Genomic DNA, 20,660 nt, shown 5'->3' on the forward strand with positions numbered 1-20,660 from the left:
ACTTAGATGCAGAAAATTAAGTCATCTAGAAGGCCTATGACATATTCCGATTTGTTTCTGGATTCAGGTGAATCCAAGCACAGATACTTTTGAGATACAGAAGATGCAGATAGCAGTTTGAGGTAACGACTCTAGCAGGAGAAAGAGAGCATGAAGAACACGACAGAAACATAGAGTGGGAAATGTGTGTGAGACCACAGCCAAGCAGAGAGAGAGAGCGAAATGATTTAAGACAGATCTCCCATTCAATCTGTACTCTCTGCCCTCCATCTCTCCCCTAGGACTCCTCCTCCTCCTCCCATTCCATCTTTTTGCCTCTCATCCCTCTTTCCTTCCCATCTCGCTTTTTCAGCCAACACCCTCCGCTCTCCCACGTCTCGCTGCCTCTCTGATCACAGCGTCCTGCCCGTCTGACGGTAGTAAACCAATCTTAATTCAGCCCAACTTTGATTTCTCCCCCTAAATTAACGACCTGCCTTCCATTAGAGGAAAAGTGCTGAGGACACTTTAATGTCAGACCGCAGGAAGGAAGGAGGATTAGCTGATTTGTGGCGCGTCACGTAGCCGTGGTGTGAAGCCATGTGTGTTTGCGTGCATTCTCTAAGTGTGCCTTCGTGTGTGTGTGTGTGTTCTCGACTTAACTCCTGATGCACTTTGCCAAAGATCTTAAGCGAATTTAGGCCGAGAGGTTTGGACAGAGTACAAACAGCGAGCAGAGACGAGCTGCGGGTCCTTCCAGTAAAAAAACAACAACAACCAAACAAGAGAGTGTGGCTCAAACGCACAAGAGCCTGTGGTGAGTGTGTGTGTGTGTGTGTGTGTGTGTGTGTGTGTGTGTGTGTGTGTGTGAGAGAGAGGAGAAAAGAAAAGAGAGGGTGCCTGGGAAATTAACGAAAAGCTTTTAAGCTGTTATGGAAAAAAGTTTTCAAAAATGAATATTTAAGATGAATATAATGTTAGCCACTTACAAACAGAATAAAATATTAAGCAGCATTTCCTTTGCTCTTTTTCTTTCCTCCTTGTGTTTTTTTTTTTCCTTATGATGCGCGGTTCATGGTCAGACCCAAAGGCACTACTTCTCCTTCTTCTTCTTCAAAAATCTAGTTCACATTCAGCATTATGCTTGAGATTATTTAAAATTCATAACGTTTTGCCTCTCCATCTCTCGCCACAGTCTGTTTCCTGGGAACGTTCTCGGGCTCTGCTATTCCTTTTACCTCTAATATGTCAGCTAGCTTTTCTTTTTCCTCCCTCCTACCTGTCTGCACCTCCCGTCCTATCTATACCCCCCCCCACTCCCTTCCACTATCCCTCTGTCAGTTCCTATTCCAGTTGCTCTCCCCGTGTTTCTTAATCCCCCTCCCTTCCCCGCGATAATTCCTCTCCTCTTTCCCTCCCTTGCTCTTCTCTGTCAAGCCCCTTCTCTCCTCTCTCTCTTTGGCAACCGCTCCTCTGTCCTCTCCTCTCCTCCCCTCCCACTCTTCTCGCCTCTCTCTTCTTCTCTGTTTATCTCACTCTCGCCCCCCTCCTCCTCCCTTCTTTCTCTCCCTCTCTTTCCCTAAATCAGCCCCTATAGGCTGCAGCGGCACACATGCTCCAGATGTGCTCGCACAAAGACGAGGATGTGCAGAGGTGTTGGCACAAACACACACACACACACACACACACACACACACACACACACACACACACACATGCCTGCACATTACAACATGCCACTCAGTCAGCACCAGTGCTCCCATAGCAGAATGAGGGGATAATAATGGAAAATGGGGCAGCCAAAGCAAACTGAAAAGGTTAGAGGGACAGGAGGTAAACACAGATGGATGGATGTAGAAAAGAACAGGAGGGCAGGAACATGAAGGAACAAAAAGACACAATGAGTGAGTTTTGATAGTCGGGAGCCAGAAAGAAAACAAAAAAACGCGGGACAAAACTGGGAGGGGAGAGTGTCAGTGACACATAATGAGAGGGAGAGGAGGAGGAGAGTCAGCAGGCAGGAGCTTCGCTCATTTGCGCCACAAAAGATATAAGTGAGTGTGTGTGTGAGAGAGAGAGAGAGAGAGAGAGAGAGAGAGAGGGATGGGAGGAGTGAGTGAGAGAGAGAGGGAGGAGTGAGTTGGAGAGGGAGGAGTGTGTGTGTGAGAGAGAGAGAGAGAGAGTGCGTGAGACATTGTCATCCAGTCCTGCCAGAGAGCGGCAGCGCGAGCATCACCAGCGGACGGGACGCAGACGCACCGAGGCGACGGGAAATAAGGGAATACGCACTGATGAAGAAGCAACAACAAAGGGGGAGGATGGAATAAAAAAAGAAAAAGCATTTATTGCTTCTCCTTTCTCTTCCCACTTCTGTTTGGAGCATCCCACAAGCAGAGCACCAGTGAAAACACATACATATGATATATATATAAAACTCCTATACATATATATCAAATTATGCCTGTTTTCAAAGAAGCTGCAGCCGGACAAGGACTGAACTGACAGCAAAATCCATTGCATGAAAAATTGGGAGATGGTATGCAGCCCAAAACTGTTGCATATTGAGATTTTTTTGTCATTTTTTTTGCTCATTGGGGAGAAAAAAGACAAAAAACCACCAAAAAAAAAAAATACCTTGATGCAAATGGGAAATTTGGAAAACTGAGTTGTTGAGAGCTTCTGCTGCAGACAGTCCTATACCTCCAAGGGGGCTTCTTTTGAAAACAGGATATTTTTTGTCGTTGTGCTGTCGCATCTCCACTTGTCTCTGTCGTCCGTATGGGCTGGGGGAGCGTTGTTCCAGCGAGGCTCGTGCGAGCGCGCCGCTGAGAGTGCAGAGGGCAGTCCACAGGCTCCCTGACCTCACGCTGATATTTTCCTCAGCGATCGACACAAAAAAAAAACAGCAGCAGCCCCAGCTCGGGCTGAGAGGGGAAAAGGTGAGGTAAGTTGTGGGGGAGAGAAAAAAAACAAAGAGAGGATAAGGGCAGATCAGGATCAGAGTGTAAACAAAGAGACATCATCTAAAACCAGAGGAAGAAGGAACCAAACCCATGACAGAATAAGCTGAGATCCTCCAAGTCATTCCAGCATCTCTTTTTTAAAGCTTCTCTTGAGTCTCGGGTGCAGCCAACGCCAAGACATTAAGATCAGGGTATCACAACATCAGCCCTCCCCTCTCCCTCTCTCCTCCTCTCTCCTCTCCCCTCAGTCTTAGCACTTGTAGGGCAGGACTGAGCGGGCTGACAGACAGAGCGCCCAGCTGGTGTCCCGGGTCTGTTACAAGACCCCGAGATCCGCAGAAAGGAGGGGTGTCAGCGGCGGCAGCAACAGGAGCCCCCGCACGCGTCGAGGAACAAAAAGCCATTGGACTGCTTGTGTGTCGCTCTTAAAAGCTACAGAGTGACACTGACTCTGACTGAGCTCTGTCACCGGGGGGGATTCGAGCTGTGTGTGTGAGTGTGTGTGCGTGTGTGTGTGAGAGAGAGAGTGTGTGTGTGTGTTTGAGTGAGTGTGTGTGAGCGACAAAGAACGCGCCTCAGGTGCAAGGGGGACGCTTCTGGACTGTAATCATCACAGGATTTCAGCTTTGCAACAGCCCGGAGTGATGCTTTAAAGACTTTTGAGCAGCTGTGGTGACCTGTTGGGTCTGGAGATAGGAAGGAGATACTTAAAGCGATCTTTACAAAATAAAAGCTCGATATCTAATATCACCAGAGGCTGAAAGACTGGAGCTACACGTCTCCCCAAAGTGGACCAAGGTGGCAGCGAAAAGATGCCCACCGCTAAAATAAAAAAGCTTCTTTTGAGCGGTGACACTGAGAGTAGGAGGATGATTGATGCAAGTTAAACTCTGAGAGGGAGAAGTGGAGGAGACAGACAAACTCCAGTGGAAAACACTTCACTCCGGTCAGGAGTTTTTCCAGGACATCAGAACTGACTTGACTCCAGTGTAGAGTTGTTATCCACTCAGGAATATGAGTCCGTCTCCGGAGTGAAAAGCCTTTCATGTGGGGAGCCCGTGACTATCTGTGAATTTTGGAGGAATCTGCCTTCTTTCTCTGCCAGCGCCCAGGAACCTCAGAGTTCTCACTTTTCACAGATTATTCATCCACTCAGCGGGGGGAGCGTATTGCTGGAAATGCCAGAGGCGAGTTCATTCGTACGTAACACGCCCTCTTAAACTGGACTCCCTCCAAGCTTTGGATTTGTCTACAACCGCCTCTGCTGTCTGCTGATGACATATGGCTTTGTGAAAGGTGACATTTCCTGAATTTTTGGAATATTTATTTGCTTTGATAAAGACACACACACGCACGCCTACACACACACACTGTACAGTAAACTGCAAGGGAGTGTGATGTGTCTGCGCATGTGAGTGCCTGCTCACAAGGGACTCGTTCACTCCTGTTAGGAGCATGTTGAGATGGGAGATTGATTTCTCTCACTCACTTGTTCCTCTGTCCCTTGACAACAATTTAGCTTTCTGTAACTGTGTGCAGTAATAACTCCCACAACACTAATTGAAAGCTCTCTATTGAATATAGTCTAAACCCTCTCAATGAATACCTGAAAGACTCAGAGATTCATTCAGTAATCTGGACCAGAAGGATATCTAACTTTCTCTTTCTTTGTTTTTCTTTTAACCTAGGAGCTTTAGTTTGGGCCCATCACTGACAAATACACATCAGCACTGAGCCATCACAAGACATTGGAATAAGTCCAAGATGGCCGCCTCCATTCACCCGCTCTTGGTGAGCTTCTCGCTGGCCATCCTCCTGGGTTTGACCTCTCTGGGTGGACTGAACTCTTGGCGATCAGGTCAAGCTTTGGCCCAAGTTTCCAACCAGACAGCAGATCCCACTGTGGTGCCAGAGGCCGCGCTGGCAACGCCGACGCCAGAGGCGGAGGACAAAGAGATTCCAATTGCTGGCAACCGTTGCTGGGGTTACTATGATGTCATGGGCCAGTGGGACCCGCCCTTCAACTGTAACGCGGGCATCTACCTGTTCTGCTGTGGTTCCTGCTTCTACCGCTTCTGCTGCCAGTTCAAAGTCCACAGTTTGGACCAGACTTCCTGTTCCAACTACGACACACCCGTGTGGGCAAACACCGGGAAACCGGCGGCACCCGTCACGGAGGTCCACCAGGAACCAGACCGGGATCGGACCCACATGATCGTGTATATTATCTGTGGAGTGGTGGCCATCATGGTGTTGGTCGGGATTTTCACGAAGCTCGGGCTGGAGAAAAGTCAAGGAGGACAGACTGACATGACCAACTCCAGGTATGAGCTGAGGAAGATGGATGGATGGATGGATGATATTGGGTGAAGGCAATGATTAATGAATAATGGATAGATGATAGATTGATATGATTAGCAGTTTGATGATGATGATGATGTTTCCCACAACTATCATGGCATTATACATTTACATTCATATTTGCTTGAATTGCTGGCTGGATGATTGCTGACTGAGTTCAGGATAAAAATATTTTTGGGGGGAGGGGCAAGAAGACAAAATAAAGAGCTACAAACTGGGAGCAGCTATCCCTGGCGCCCATTCTGGTTCCAGTATACCATGGCCCATTCATATTTCCCCCCAGACAAGGTTAACGCGACTCACGGTTGGAGTTCTTTTACAGCTTGAAAACACCCGGTTGTACAAAAGATGAAAGACTGCTTGAGGGGTATGAGCAGGAGGTAGTGACTGACTAGCAGCTATCGTAACATTAGCCACGATGAGTGTATGCAGCACTCCAGAAGTCTCCAGGTCCTCACAATGGGTTCCTGTGCAAGATCTAATATTGCCGTGTTGGTGTTGCTCCTGGGCCATCACTGAAACTAACCAATAGTGTTTTAGTAATGTCACAGCTTTGCAACTCGCACATGGGGGAAGTCAACCCAAACACATGTTTAACGTTGTGAAAGGGTCTATTTAACACAACCAAGAATTTTGTTGCCTAAACTTCACTAAACAGCAACAGAAAGCTGAAAAGAAGTGGGAAATAATAAGTGAAGTGAGAATATGATGTAGACCTACAGTACTCACTGTTTTTCATAAGTTGAATGTTGAAATGCTCGTCTGGACGTGCTAAGTCAACACACCCCACAGCAATTTCTTCTCTGACTACAGAGACAAAACAGATGTCAGCCTTTCATTAAACTCCCAGTAAGACAACCAACAAGCCACGTCAAACTAATGTGTCACTGAGATTAGCAACTGTAATCATATCACTAAATTTCAAATGGCAATCCCTTTTACTTTGGAGAGAAATCACATTACTGTCTTGTGTTACTGAGAAATCTGTGAATGTAACACAGTCAGTCACAGACAGAATGGACTGAGATATAAATTGGTCTGCGTATTCACTTGTACAGCACAGTACATGTCTGTGTGGGAGTAAATGCAAGCGCGAGTGTGTGTTTGTCTGTGCGTATCTCTGCATATGTGTGAGAGGGTCACCAGCTGGATAATGAATCAAGAGACTGAATCACAGCGAGGTGATAAGTGGTGCGATGATGAGGGGAAAGAGGAGCGGATGGAGGTCAAGCAGGAGGATGGAGTTTGAGGACGGATGTCAGGTGAAAGCGAGGGAGGAGTCTGGGGGAAATTACAGTGCGGTCGCATTGTGTTTTCTCTGTATTGGTGTAGCCGTTTCACATTGACGGCTGATTGATTGCTGTGACACAGCTATGACTGTGGCAATGTGCGGCCTCCAGTGAACAATGAGAAGAGAGAGGGGTGGTTTTTGGAAGGGTGGAATATTGAGCGGATCTGACTGGAGTGCAGCCAACGGCTAATTCTAGTACGGAGGACAGGGGTGTGAGTTTGAGTGTGTGTGTGTGGGTGTGTGTGTTTGTGAGGGGGGGAGGAAGAGAGAGACAGCGTGTGTGCTGGGTGTGACCGGCCAGCCTATCGGGTGTTAAGAGTCGGGCCACGGGGGCTCCTTTACAACCCTGTCATTACCGGATCTCCTCTCCCACGGGAGGATTTGAAGAGGAGGAAGAGGAAGAGGAGGACGACAGTGGACACCACTGCTTATTAATGTTATACTGCACTGAGCCGCCCATTACACAATGAAAGCTGGCTGCACATTTTATCCCCTCAGCCAAACATTTATCTGTGAATTTTAATATCAAGGGATTGTTTTGGAGATTTCCCTGAATTCTGGTTGGCTGTCTTCACATGCAGGTCATACTGTCAAGAGAAATGTTCAACATCTGTCTTGAGGTTTCTCAGAGTTGACATGTATGTACCTCACAATCAGCAGGACAGATGTTGATAGCCATCTGTCCTGCTGAATTGGCCCGGAGCAAGACACTGATACAAGATCGTTTACTTTGACCTTCCTGGAAGAAAACAGTTTTTTACCCCAGCCCCCAGATGGAAGTAGAAACCATGACATGAGTATCATCAGTCCTCTTTAAAACCAAATAAACAACTCACTGCAAATTCATTTCAAATGAATGAATGCACGTAAGAGTTATCGATACTGGAACCTATCAGCTATCACATGATGACAATTGAGCCTCTGGGGGCAAACGTCCAATGTTTCAGGGCTTCTGGCATATCTATCTAAAGGGCAGTACTCAAGCTTTTATAGAGGAAATGTAGCTATTCAATACTGCGTACTTCAAAAAAAAAAATACTTCACAGAAGTACTACATGCCCAACACTGGCACACACAACTTTCAGGTTGAGTGATTGTCCAGGCGAACCTGGGAGTGAGATTCTCAGAAAGCAAATGAATAAAACAGAGTTGGAGAGGTTATAATTGTAGGTTTATGTGGACATAAGAAAACATTTACTTTTGTTCGCTTTTGATTTTTGTAGTCTTAAATTAAATTGTTCTTCCAGGACTAATATTTTCGCTCTAAAATTACATTTTATGTGCTGAATTAAGACAGAGCCAGATCTGTTGGAGGAATAAACACCCAAAGTCACAAGTTTACTCACAAGTTAACTGACCTTGAATAAATTTGTGGATTTCTCTGAGTGTGATCATTGGAACCATTTGGGATCATGTAAATATGCAATTCTTCAATATTATATCTTTTACTGGTTATGAAGCAGTACATTTAATACTGATGCCTATACATGACTTCCTTAAGCAAACGAGACCATCAGTGAGATATCAGCGAGTATTGTTCGTAGGGGCTGCCAGAATCAAGTTCCTTGTCGAAGCTTCAAGGATTCAAATATGTCCTGCACCACTGCATTTTGTCATGCTGACTTGTTGCCTGTAAGACGAAAGTGTTGTCAGAAGAAGTGCGTTTTTTGCGTTATCCAGTGCACCCCTCCGTCTGCCTTGCAGCAATTCACATTTAGCAATGATACAAGAGAGGCACAGGTACTGTGACAAAGGCTGAATCACTGTGAATGTGCCCTTCTTTGAACTTACCATAGCAGAGTCCCACTAAGAAAGTGTCTCTGATCTCACAGGAAAGAACAGGTCAGTGACAACCATACAGCAGAACAAAGAAGATAAATAAAAAAGAGAATGTAAGAATAAAAGAGAACAGAAGGAAGGAAGATGTTGGTGAAACAGTGAATACTGATGCAGAGGGTGTTTTACTGCCCTCTCGTCTATCAGAGTTGGTCACTTCGTACCTGCTGAAGCTGGTGTATGTGAAGACAGAGCCCATGACACCAGAGTAGTGATGAGTCCAGAGCCCAGTGATAAAGGGCCATGTGAAAGGACAGTCCGCTGGAGCATGAGGGAGCGAGGGATGGATGGAGGAAGAGAGAAGGAGGTGCTGATGAGTGAAGGACTATGCTGTTGTAATTCTGCAGATTTGCCATCGTTAGCTGTGGATGACTGGTTGGCTTTGTGGCCAGGCTGCATGGACAATGATCGCCTTTGAAAACCTGCTAAAAGACATTTTAACTCTTCTTTTAACACATTTTGACAATGTAGTTTATGTTTTTATACCTGCAAAACTAAACTACTAAAAAAAAAAACTAAAATATGCAAAACTGTACAATAAGGTACACAAAAATGTGATTAGTTTAGAAATGAAGTCAGTCGAGTAAGGAATGAATCAGGAATGACATGATAATTAATTAATTAATTGTTAATGGGGCACTAAAAGAGCATGTATGATAATTAGGTAATTAGTAATTAATGAGTCATTTGGCAACTGCTCAGTTTTACGTTTCACTCCACAAAACGAGTAACTAATGATTAAGTAATTACTAACTAATGAGTTATTACTAGTCTGTGCCTCTCAGCAGCTTGTTCATAGTGTTCATTATCTCGACTTACAAATATTCATGAAGTAATCATTACCTAATGAGTTATGATCTCTTAGTCTGTTCTTTAGTAACTCATGATTATCTACTATATAGTCCTCAAATCACAGTTATTAAGTAAATACTCATTAATGATTCATTAACTATCAAGGTGTTGCTGATTCTTTCCTTATTCCCAGTAGTAATTACTCCCACTGTACCTTATTGTAAAGTTTTACCCTGTTGTTAAACTGCTGTGGTGGCAGGGTTGATACATCCTTTCATTCTCACCACCTCTCTTGACAAAGAGGTTGTGCCGAACTTTAAAACAGTGACTGCTGTCGTGTTACCCAAAGGTGCTTCCAGTTATTTGAAATGTCCATCCTGGTCACTACAGACAATCAGTGCTTTTTACAATTGGCCTCTTCCATTCAAGCCAACAAACTTTCAAGAAAAATAAACCTCTCTCAGCACAGTCACCTTTAAGGTAAATGTTTTCAGAGGTAGCACTTTGAGCACAACGTCAGCAAAGAGACACAAGAAGGAAGCAAACAGACAAAACAAGTTGAAAATGGTTCAAATTAAGAACGATATTTATGCTTATCTCACAAAATCAGTCTGAGCTAAAGGCTGTTGCACATTGGCATGGATGAAAAAAACACCAAATGCCTACAATGCCTATGCTAATTGCCTAAAATTTAAAGAAAAATCATTATGACCAAAGAACTGCACTGAGTTTGAGAGCCTGATAATCAAATATGAAGTAATGGTTTTGGCTGTGGAAGAAAAAAAACAGTGTGAGGCTTCTTCGTGTTTCTGTGCCGAATTGATGACGCCTGCTGAAAATTGTTTATCACAGCTATTCATGAGCATCACATTTCAAAATTCATTCTCAATCTGCAAACATTTGACAGAGAAACACTTTGACCCAGATGAAGCGAGAAAGTGTGGTGGGTCTATGTATGCGTGCGTGTGTGTGTGTGTGTGTTTATGTGTGTGCACTCAACAAATAAATCTAACCACAAAGCTGTTAAGGTGGTAATGCGCTGAAACCTTGGGTCAGGCAATCACAACTGGCAGCGGTGCAATGATGTATGGCGCAAAACACGCATGCACACATGTGCATACACACACAGACACACACACACACACAAACCTGTGCTCATTATAACCGTACAGTGGCCCCCCATTACATCGCTTCTCTCCTCCCAAGCGGCTGTTTGTGTTTTTGTTTTGCTCTCGGTCTGTCTGCTGCTGCGTCTGTCATGTGGAAAGTGCTGCGAAGCAAAATTAAAAATGAATTATTTCCTTTGATACGCAATTCAGCGGTGGGAATAAATATGCCAATTTTCAATTAACGACAGCTCAGCTCCACTCATAACTTTATGGACTGAAGGTGAAGAGGGGATTCAGAGGGAGAGAAAAAGACGTGAAAGTACAGAAGGGCCTTTAAAGTACTTGTACGGTGGAGTAAACAGACTTTTAAGCTGAAAGTTTAAAGCTGACATTTTGCATCATTGCGGTCACCGACTTTGTGGACACCAGCGCAGCTAACATGTTGACAAGGTGCCTAAAAGCCCTGTTTTAAGACCACCATGCACACTGTGGCTGTAATGATCGGTGCTAGTGCAATTAAGGTGTTGGCCAATAAATATTTGGCACATCAACCTACCTACCATATAAGATATATCTATAAAAATATGTTTGTGCAGCATTAATCAAAGCACAGCTACTGTTGCATTTAGCAATTTAAATTCAATAAAATGATACTTATCAGCCAACGGCATAAATAATCTCAGTGCCAGGCATGATTTAGTGCCAGGGTTAGCATCAAACAAGCACAGCATGAATAATCAGGTAGAGTATCAACAACACACACCAGCCTCTGCGTAAAGGATAAGTGAATTCAGTCATTATCCACTCACCCCCATGCTGATTGAAAGTTGGGTTTGTATTCAAAACATTTCAGGAGCTTCACAGCAAAACAGCGTTGTAGCATATTCCTTAACAACTGAAGTAGATGGGGACTTGTTTAAATACATTAAAATCCAAGTCTCCGGAAGCCCTGAGATCACAAATTGATTTGAAAAGACGTTTTTTACGGGCTTTTCTAAAGAGGCACTTTGGGGTTTGGAGAAGAAATTCAAACTCATAAGTCAAATATTTACAATTTTAATGAGGTAATAATACAGACTCAGGAATATTTATCTTTTCCTCAACTGAATAAACAAGCAGTTTTCAGAGGAAAATAAGGTCAACAGAACACTGTTTGAAGCTAGAAAGGTGGCAGGGTCCGCCACATGTAAACAAAGTGAAACAGTTTGAAACTGTGTTGTCCTTTAAGGTCCGTTTGTTTATTCAGTCATTTAAAACAAAGAGAGTTTATTTAGTTTTAATTTTAAAAAAAATGTCAATGAAGATCTTTCTCTTCTTGTTAAAATTTCTTCCCCAAAACTACACAATGCACCTTTAAACCAAAATCTTCACCGTAGCTGCTAAGCTAAAAGTGTTAGCGCACACCCTGTCTGAAGTGGGTGCACAAGTTTGAACACCTACGGGACTTCCGTACTCTTGGATTTTACCGAGCTGTATGGAGCCATTGTAAGTTTTCTTTTTGGTTGTTTTTTTAATGTCTACATCAAGTCCCCATCTATGCAGCAACGCTGTGTTGCTGTGAAGCTCCAGAAATGTTTTGTGGATTATGCAACTTTCCCTGACTTTCAGTAGATGGTGACTGAATCCTCATTTCTGAGTAAACTGTTCCTTTAGCACTTAGGGCTTTCTGTGACCGTGGCGGTGTCTGGCTGTTATTATAGCCAACAAAATAAATCCAGAAATGACTAGAAAACTGCATTTTGATGAGGGAAACTCTAAACTAATCACCTCAACTGACCATGTTTAGAACAGATGGAAGATTTTGTGGAATAAGTGTCCACTCCACACCTAAATCTGTAGATATCCGGATACACACACACACACACACACACACACACACACACACACACACACACACACACACACACAACACACACACACACACACACACACACACACACACACACACACACACACACACACACACTCAAGCATCAAGTCCCTCTCATTCCCTTTAACAGCATTATACCACTTATCATAAGTTATTCCACTGAAGAGCCATGTGTTCAAGGGCATAGGCAATTGAATGACCCACTGGGGATCCAAACAACCACTTCCATCGGCCGTTCTGCTCCTTTACTGTATTGTGTTTCATCAACAGCGCTTTCTATTTCCTTTATTGTCCAGCCACAGCGGTGCTTTTCATCACCGCCTGTGACAGGTGTTTAGAGGCCACAGACAAACATGTGCACACACGACTCCGCTCTCCGGAAACTGTTGCAGCAGTGGACAGATGAATCTAACATTAGATAGCGAGGTGTGTTGGTCCAAATTAACTTTTGTGCGTGTGTGGAGGCCTGTGGGGCGAAACAAACTGATGATGGGAAGTTTAGTTGCTCTTTCATGTAGAACTTTCCAGGTGAGGTAAAATGAGAGAAAAAAAATCAATTAAAATATCAAATATTAAACGGAGGAAACGACATAAAAGTAGATCAAACAATTCTTCAAATGGACTTTGTGCATCACAGAGAAACTCATCATTGATGTAAAATGTGTCTTCGGGCTTCGGTGCTGATTTCACCTCCTTTGTTAGAAGCTGCTCTCACCTTGCATTAATAACAAGAGCCTGTGTGTTTGTTTTTAGAAAAGCAGTGCGGCTTGTTAAGCTAACGTCCTCCTCCTCCTCCTCCTCCTCCTCCTCCGTGCTTAATCTGGACCCAAAATAAAACTCTTTGATGCCGCAGCAGAATGAAAAAAGTGCACAGTTTACTGAAATCAACAGAGTTATTGTCTATGCCCTTTATTAGCTTCTGAACTGAACTGAATATTTTCAACCCGGGACTTTTTTTTTTACTTTTGTGCCGTCACGATGTGATAAATATTTCACCACAGAGGTCAGATTTTATCTGTGGTCTTAAAAACACACTCCAGACACACACAAGGCCAAAGTGATCCATGTCAGTTGGACTCTTAAAGTGATTAAAACACATATTTTCAACTGTAAAACACACGGCTTTGTTCTTAGCTGATTGCTGGCTTTCAGGCACCAGCCTGAAGTTTTGCTTTTTTCTTTTCTTTGGTCGAACCCCTATGAAGCTAGTCATGTGCTGTTAAAGAAATATGATTGATATTACAGATCATAATCGATATTTGAGAAAATCGGATCATGTTTTAGTTGTCAGGAGCAGATATTGAAGGAAAAACAAATAAAAAGCCTTGTCAGTCAATGTTTTGCGAGTTGACTTGATATCGTTGAATATCTACAGAGATTAAAGCCACATTATGTAGTAATTAGTATTCTTCTGAGTGCATCACAACAGTCGTAATTGCACAACAATGTCATGTCTGGAAACCTTGTGGCTTGAAGTAAACGTGCATGCTCAGGCATTAGTGCCTCTGACTGGAAACATCACAAACTGGGTAACTATGTAAACTAGCAGAGCTAATTTGTAGCCACACCACGCAGCAGTTACAGGTTGCTTTTGGGAAAATGTAAATCAGAGAAAGTTGAGGCAAAACAGCCTGAGGACATCAGAGAGGACAGAAAACATTTTCTCCATAAAATATGATCCAGTTTCACAAAAAGCTGTGATAGTCGGTGCTGTGTGTGGGCGTGGTACTGCCGTGAAGCTTTACAAGTAACAAGGTTAACATGATGTTACAAGTTATGTAGCGCAGAACCAAGCAGAGAGGGGCCGAGTGTTAGTTCAACGTAAAACAGTTACATAATGTTGCTTTAAGAAATGTGAAATGTCATGTAGGCAGTGGTGAAATGTAACTAATTACATTTACTCAAGTACTACACTTAAGTACAACTAGGTGTCAGGATTCATTTTCATACTTTTGTTACCTCTACTAATATATTACTATGAATGCAAGACTTCTACCTGTAATTGAGTATTTTTTATCATGAAGCGGTGCTGCTCTTACTGATTTAAAATATTTCAATACTTCTTCCGTCACTATATACTGCTACTTTCTTTGTGTACAGTGTCTTTTAAGCGTGTGTCCCACAGAAGCAGCTGTATCAGTTGTGTTATGATTGTAACTCCACACCACACCTCAGTGCAGCACAGCTCAGTGAGACAGATTGCTGCAGAGCACCGAACTTCCTCAGCTCAACTGTTGCTGCAGTGGCTCAACAACACCCTACTTCCTCCGTCTATTCTTTCTCCTTTTTCTTAGCATTACTCTAACTCACCCAGTTTTAAATACAGTAAACCACTGTTTTACTGTTGGACCTCCAGCCCTGCATGATTTCGATATTTCACAAACCTGATTCAAATGATCAGCTTGCATTAAGCTCCGCAGAAGCCTGATAGCGGCCTGTTCGTTTTAATCATGTGTGCCGGGGCAGGGGAACATCCAGCACGTACAGCACACTGGGGAGCCCCAGGCACGACCAGGATCCTACTGTCTCTTCACCTCATCCTCTTTTTCTTGCTCTGACGCTCCTCTGGGCCCTCAGGTATATATATATATATACTGTATATATATATATATATATATATATATATATATATACACACACACATATATGGTTACATGCACAATAATATTATGGATTATAGATAAATTATGAGAGAAATTGCTCAATAAAACAAATTAAATAATTAATATGGCATTAAATATAAATGTAGGCATAAATGCATTCATACTGTGTGACATAAATTGAAATCTGTTTTAATTGTCTTCTCTCTATTATCAATTTTTGTATTGAGGAAAAGTAAAAAGTTAAAACAAGATACAGTTTTTGACAATAAATAGAGGGAAAATAGCTCTGAAATATAAACATAAATAAATCATTTTAAAAGTAAAATATAGATATAAACATAAATATAAAATGGAAAATTAGATGGGAAAATAAATAAATACAGGAATTAATATACAAGTAAATAAATACAGAAGATAATTAAAACATGAATATCATATATGTAGCATTTTATGAATTATTGAAACGTTTTTATAGATTTGATTTCAAACATTTGCATCAAATTCATGCAGCAGGTTTGTTAGAAGCAAAATCCTGCATAGAGAAACCTGTAGGATAGTGAATGCACCATTTTCAAAGCTCAAAGTAAAAATATTTTTCCCAAAAAAGCCACAGAACAGAATTTTTAACCTCTTCACTCATCTCTCTACTTGAGTTAAGTGTCAACACGGCAACAGCCCATCTTACAGTTGCCTCCTCTCCTCTCATCTCTGCTTTGACTTAATTTTAGCAGTAAAGTCATGCCTCCTCTTCATCGTCCTACTTCTCCTGTAAATATTTATATCAGTTCCTCATTAAAGCCCACACACCCAAATTAGATATTTACAGGATGTGTACCTCACACACCACATCCCACTTTACGCTCGAAAAGAAGATGAACTATAGATTAATTAAGAGTGATTACTTCATAATGAGAGGTTTATTTTTGAGCACGGCTGTGGGCTGTGAACAATCTGTGTCACTTTTGACTTTGTGAATTTGGAGCCACTGTGGGAGGTTTTGTGGGAGGATCCATTGTTTAAGTGTGTAAATATATTCCCCTCTGCATTCAGTCGAACAATGTTTCGCTAACTCCTCATAACCGGAGACTGTGTTGACTGTGTGTGTTACGTTGTGTGTCTCCGAGCCTCTTGTGTGACGGTGTTTGTTGTGAGTAGTCTACATGGAGTTTCGGGAACAGGCCATCCAACGTGGGCTCCATTTTCACTCCACTGATCCTGGTAATGGTCTTGTCCCGGTAGATTGACGCTGGCTCCAAGTCGCCCTGACAGAAAATCAACTGCTTACATGTAGCTGTTTGCTGGAGCGCGCACAGTAGCAAGCATTATCACTCTCTGTGTACTGTAGCTGGTCGTATCTCTTTCTCCTGCTCCTCTAACTCACCACGGACTCAACTTTCACGTCTCTCCAGCTATCGCGTCCTGTCTTTCTGTCTGTCTATCTCGTTTTTATTCATCTCCATCTCACCATTCTCAGCTATTATGCATATCCTCATTTCTTTGCAGTCTGCCCTTCCACCTTGTGTTTCCTTCTCATCTTTTAATATCCTTCTGTCAGAGACGGGAAGAATACTGAAACATTTTACTCAGGTAGAATTGCTGATACCCCGAGAAAGTAAAGTGCAGGTGTTAGAAAGTTCATGTGTATTCATAATGAACATATCACACGTGGAATTAGCTCGTAACTATACTATATCTGTAATCATTTACAAACTGTTTATTCATAATTTCTGTATTTCTACTGTAATTGCATAAAAGACTACAAACATTAAAAGCTTTATTTCATTGTAACTATTGGTTACTATAGAATTTATGAATAGTTATGAATAAAAAACAGCCCGGTCAACCAGGCCAGCTGCAGCCTCTGAGGCTGAAAAATGAAGCCAACGCTGAAGTGCCAAAAACTGCTCTCTGGTTGGTGTTGACCACAAACAGGCAAAGCTGGCCACACACAGAGTGTCCGCTGTTGCTCGCTATGGGAGTACCCATTTTAAAACTTGGGGTCCGACTCCGCCGACATTTCCGCACTTCGGCAACACGATTCTTCTGCGGGGGATATTTTAATGGCAGAAGTGGCGTGGTGTGGATAAAACATCACGTATCACGTATTATAGAAACATATTATATCACTGTGTGTCATATATTGCTACTACTTAAAGTGATATTTTACTGCTAAGCATATTATTTTTTTAGTGCGTTACCCACAGCGCTGTTCACGATCTATTACAATGAACTGATTTTAATATATTCATGTGACCAGGCCTTCATAGCTGATCTTATTCTGTCTCTTTATCATCCCTCGCTAACTGCTCTGCACATTAATTATTAAATGCTTCTCATCACTGATCTGCAGATCATGTAAACACTGTTGCTAATGAGTCACAATGAGAAGCACGGCTCTTAATCACAGTGGTCACAATAACTCCTAACAGGTGGTTTTTAATAACAGAGCTCATCCGGTATGTTTTGTTGTATCTGGGTCGGTGTGTTTTCCTCCCCCTCCCCCTCTCCCTTCCTTTTGCTTCATGTTTTTTTCCTCCTTCCCCTCTCATCCTCTGCCCATCGCGGCACTTTGCCTCCTCAGTAATCACCTCTCGCCTCTTATCGCTAAACACCATCGCAGAAGCTTAAAACATAACGCGCAGATTAAACAAGAGAAAGAGATCCGTCCCCTTTGCCATTCATCTCTCCACCTTCTCCTCCCTCCAGCCTCCACAATCCCACCGTATATACCTACATCTCCACCCATTCCCTTTCCTTATAGTCGGGGAAATAATTACCTGCTAGCTCGCTTCGCCCAAACAGTCTCATGTCTTTCGCATTATGCGGGAGCAGAGATGAAACAAGAGTGTGGATGAGGGGAAACTCAGAAGAGAGAACAGGATGGCACAGCGAGGAGGAATTCACTTCTTTACTTTGCTCTTTACTTTCATCCCTTACAGTCATCCTTGTTCATGTTCTGTTTGCTTTTCGCATGCTTGTGCTCATCTCATTCCCGGTTGGTCTCTCTTTGTCTCTATCTCCTTCCTTCTCACTCTCGATCCTTTTATTCTGTCTCGCTGCTCTCAGCCCCATTTCTTTTCCAAGCAGGTTTTTGCTGCATGATAGGAGAACATATACTGTAAATTTGGTGAGGCGAATAAAGTCATCAATGCAGCCGTTATCTGATAATCAAATCAGTACTACATCATTCATAATGCAGGGTATAACAGTTTCATACCCTTCATGGGCTGGTTCTCAAAACCTCTCACCTATCACGCTCCGCTTTTCTCACCACCAGTGGCAAACACTTGCCCGCACACACATATATTCACCGAAACACACAATAACACACACAAACTTGTTGCGACAGGGCTGCAGAGCGCAGTGCCAATATATGTTGAGAGCAATCTCGCCAGCAGTTTCTCACCTTTCGGGTCGGAAAGCTGGGTTATTCATCTTGCTCTCATACCGGCCGAGAGACAGAGAGAGAGGGAGAAAGGGAGGGAGATTAATGAAAAAGTTGAAAGAAGAAAGTTTCCTTGTTTTTCTCGTCTGTCAGTTTTATTTACCTTATCACAAAGACTTGGTAAAGAATTCACTGTGCGGTAATTGCCCCCTCTGGTGGCCCCATGTTTGACAAAATGCCACAAAGTGCTCTCTTGGATACTTCGACATGGTACGGTGCCTTCTAGGTCGCCCTTCCATTTGAAAAAAGTGCCCTCTAATGGTACCCGTCCAGTTCACTCTGAATGTATAACGACTTTCTGTGCGTTGGTGCCCCACCGCATATACAGCTGGTGCCCTTTGTCTCTTTTCGCCCCTGAACCTCAAACGTCCTGAGTCCGCCACTGAGGTCAGATCTACAAGTGGAAGACTGCTGTTTGTGTCCAGTGTGAAAGCAAAAATAAACAGTGAGTTATTTTAACTTACTAATGCACTGAAGTTAAGTTACATACATTACGTCACAAACTGTAGGTATGTTTGTAGTAGTTATTACAACCCAAACCATTATATTTTCCCAATTCTAACCTAGTGCAGTACGCCTGCAGTATGTCATTTTGAGAGTGACTGGAATCTGATCTATTCAGTGGTCTAGGTCTACAATGCTGTGTTTGGAAATTCACAAGCTATACCCAGCTGTATATGAAGGGATAATGTCAATGAAATACATTAATACATTTAAATTATCCCCACATTTGCCAGCTGCAACATGTACACGCTGTACTATAACTGCAAGTTCCGAGTCCTTCTTCCACCACTGTTCATTATAAATACTGTAACTTCGTTTCAGAGAAATATTTGTTGTTCATCTCTCAGTTTTTTTTGTTCAATACCAATCAAATTACTTTGTTGTCGGAATCAGAAACAAAACACTGAACCGAATCTGCTGAAATCATCCAGAATGCAAAACTGAATAAACTCAAACTGCTGAGTGTGTTGCAGTAGCACTGTCCCACACAGCTTAATGACTACTTCAGCCTGCATTTTAATCTTGTTTACATGACGGAAACAAAAGATTTGTTTCTCCTCTTTTTCCCAGTGTTTGTGCTCAGATTCATAAGGTTGATCTTATCTCGACCTAAGCTTTTTAATGGGATGAAACTGATACAAGATTTCTCATCTCACTCCCAGTTAATAAACAGACAACATGCTGTTTATCCGAAATAATATTAACAGAGGTCAGCGTTCTCCTCATTAACAATTCAGTGATACAGGGCTTAAATAGATTGTTGAAATGTGGATTGTTTACCACGTGGTTCAGGTTTTGCGCTGGATTTTCTTCACACAGGATGTTTCTGGTGTTCCCTGGCAGCTAATTGGGGGGTTACTCGGTATGTTAGTGTGTAACATGTCACATGATTGATGAGACTGCAGGGGTTCAGGGTCTACAGTCGATAGCACCACTACATCATTTTGTCTCCAGCTCGCCTCCCTTTAACCCCCTACCAACCCCATCCAAACACACACACAAACACACTCTATACTCACACACAATACACATACCGCATTTAATATAGTAACAATAACAACAACAACACAGAACTGTGCTTAACATTTGCAGTTTTTTGTTGTAGTTAGTTCAAATCAGACGAGACTACAATATGTGTTGAGGGAAAAGATGCAGAATAACAAAGGTGTATCTGATTAACACACACTCGCTCTCTTTTTGCTTTCCCTCTCACAATAATAGAAAAATAGCCTTTAGTATAATTAATTTGTTTTTTTATACTAGGTTTTGTTTTTCACTGTAATAAAAAAGCAAGTACGTCCACTTCTACTTCTACTCACACACTTACATTTTCAAAAGTTCAACCAGAAAATGAAAACATAGTCATCATCTCACCTCCACTGATGGAAACTTGTGTTTTCACAGGTTGTCCACAAAACTCTCCTGGAGCTTCACAGCAAAATAGTGTTGCAGCGGTCTCTTAAACAGCTGAAGTAGATGGGAACTTGTTTTAAAACAGAAAACAGCAACCAAAAAGAAAAACATAAAGGCTCCATACAGCCCCTCCGGCATTATCCAAGTCTAGGGAAGCCCAAATTGATTTGAAAAGATGTTTGTTACACCCCTTTTAATGCCGAAATCTGTACTGTAGCTGCTAAGCTAAAAGTGTTAGCGCACTAACACGCTAAGTGGGTGCATGGCCGCACGTTGAGGCCGTAGTTAACGTCTTTTCAAATTTTATGGGATCTAGATGGGAGTGAGGTCCCCATCTATTTCACAGTTTTGTTGTGAAGCTCCTGAAATGTTTTGTGGACCATGAAACTTCACCAGACTTTCAACTGGTATGGGGGTGAGCAGAAAATGACTGAATTTTCATTTGTGGGTGAACTTGTCCTTTAAGATAAAATCTGTAACTAGTCACGTTGTCT

At 42.6% G+C, this 20,660-nt stretch overlaps 1 protein-coding gene across 5 annotated transcripts in view; it reads left to right on the top strand.

Moving 5' to 3' along the window:
• The first annotated feature begins 2,203 nt into the window (after positions 1–2,203).
• Positions 2,204–20,660, top strand: part of LOC311267293 (protein shisa-8) — a 103,951-nt gene continuing 85,494 nt past the window's right edge. For 4 of the 5 annotated variants that reach the window (XM_084370275.1, XM_084370277.1, XM_084370278.1 and 1 more), the window contains exons 1-2: positions 2,204–4,238; positions 4,631–5,266. In XM_084370275.1, the coding sequence (XP_084226401.1) occupies positions 4,707–5,266 (560 nt within the window). In that variant the 5' untranslated portion in view covers positions 2,204–4,238; positions 4,631–4,706. The remainder of the gene's footprint in view (positions 4,239–4,630; positions 5,267–20,660) is intronic. The other variant, XM_084370276.1, reaches the window with a different exon arrangement.

This window comes from Pagrus pagrus (genome assembly GCF_965226575.1).
Source record: "Pagrus pagrus genome assembly, chromosome: 13".
NCBI lineage: Eukaryota > Metazoa > Chordata > Actinopteri > Spariformes > Sparidae > Pagrus > Pagrus pagrus.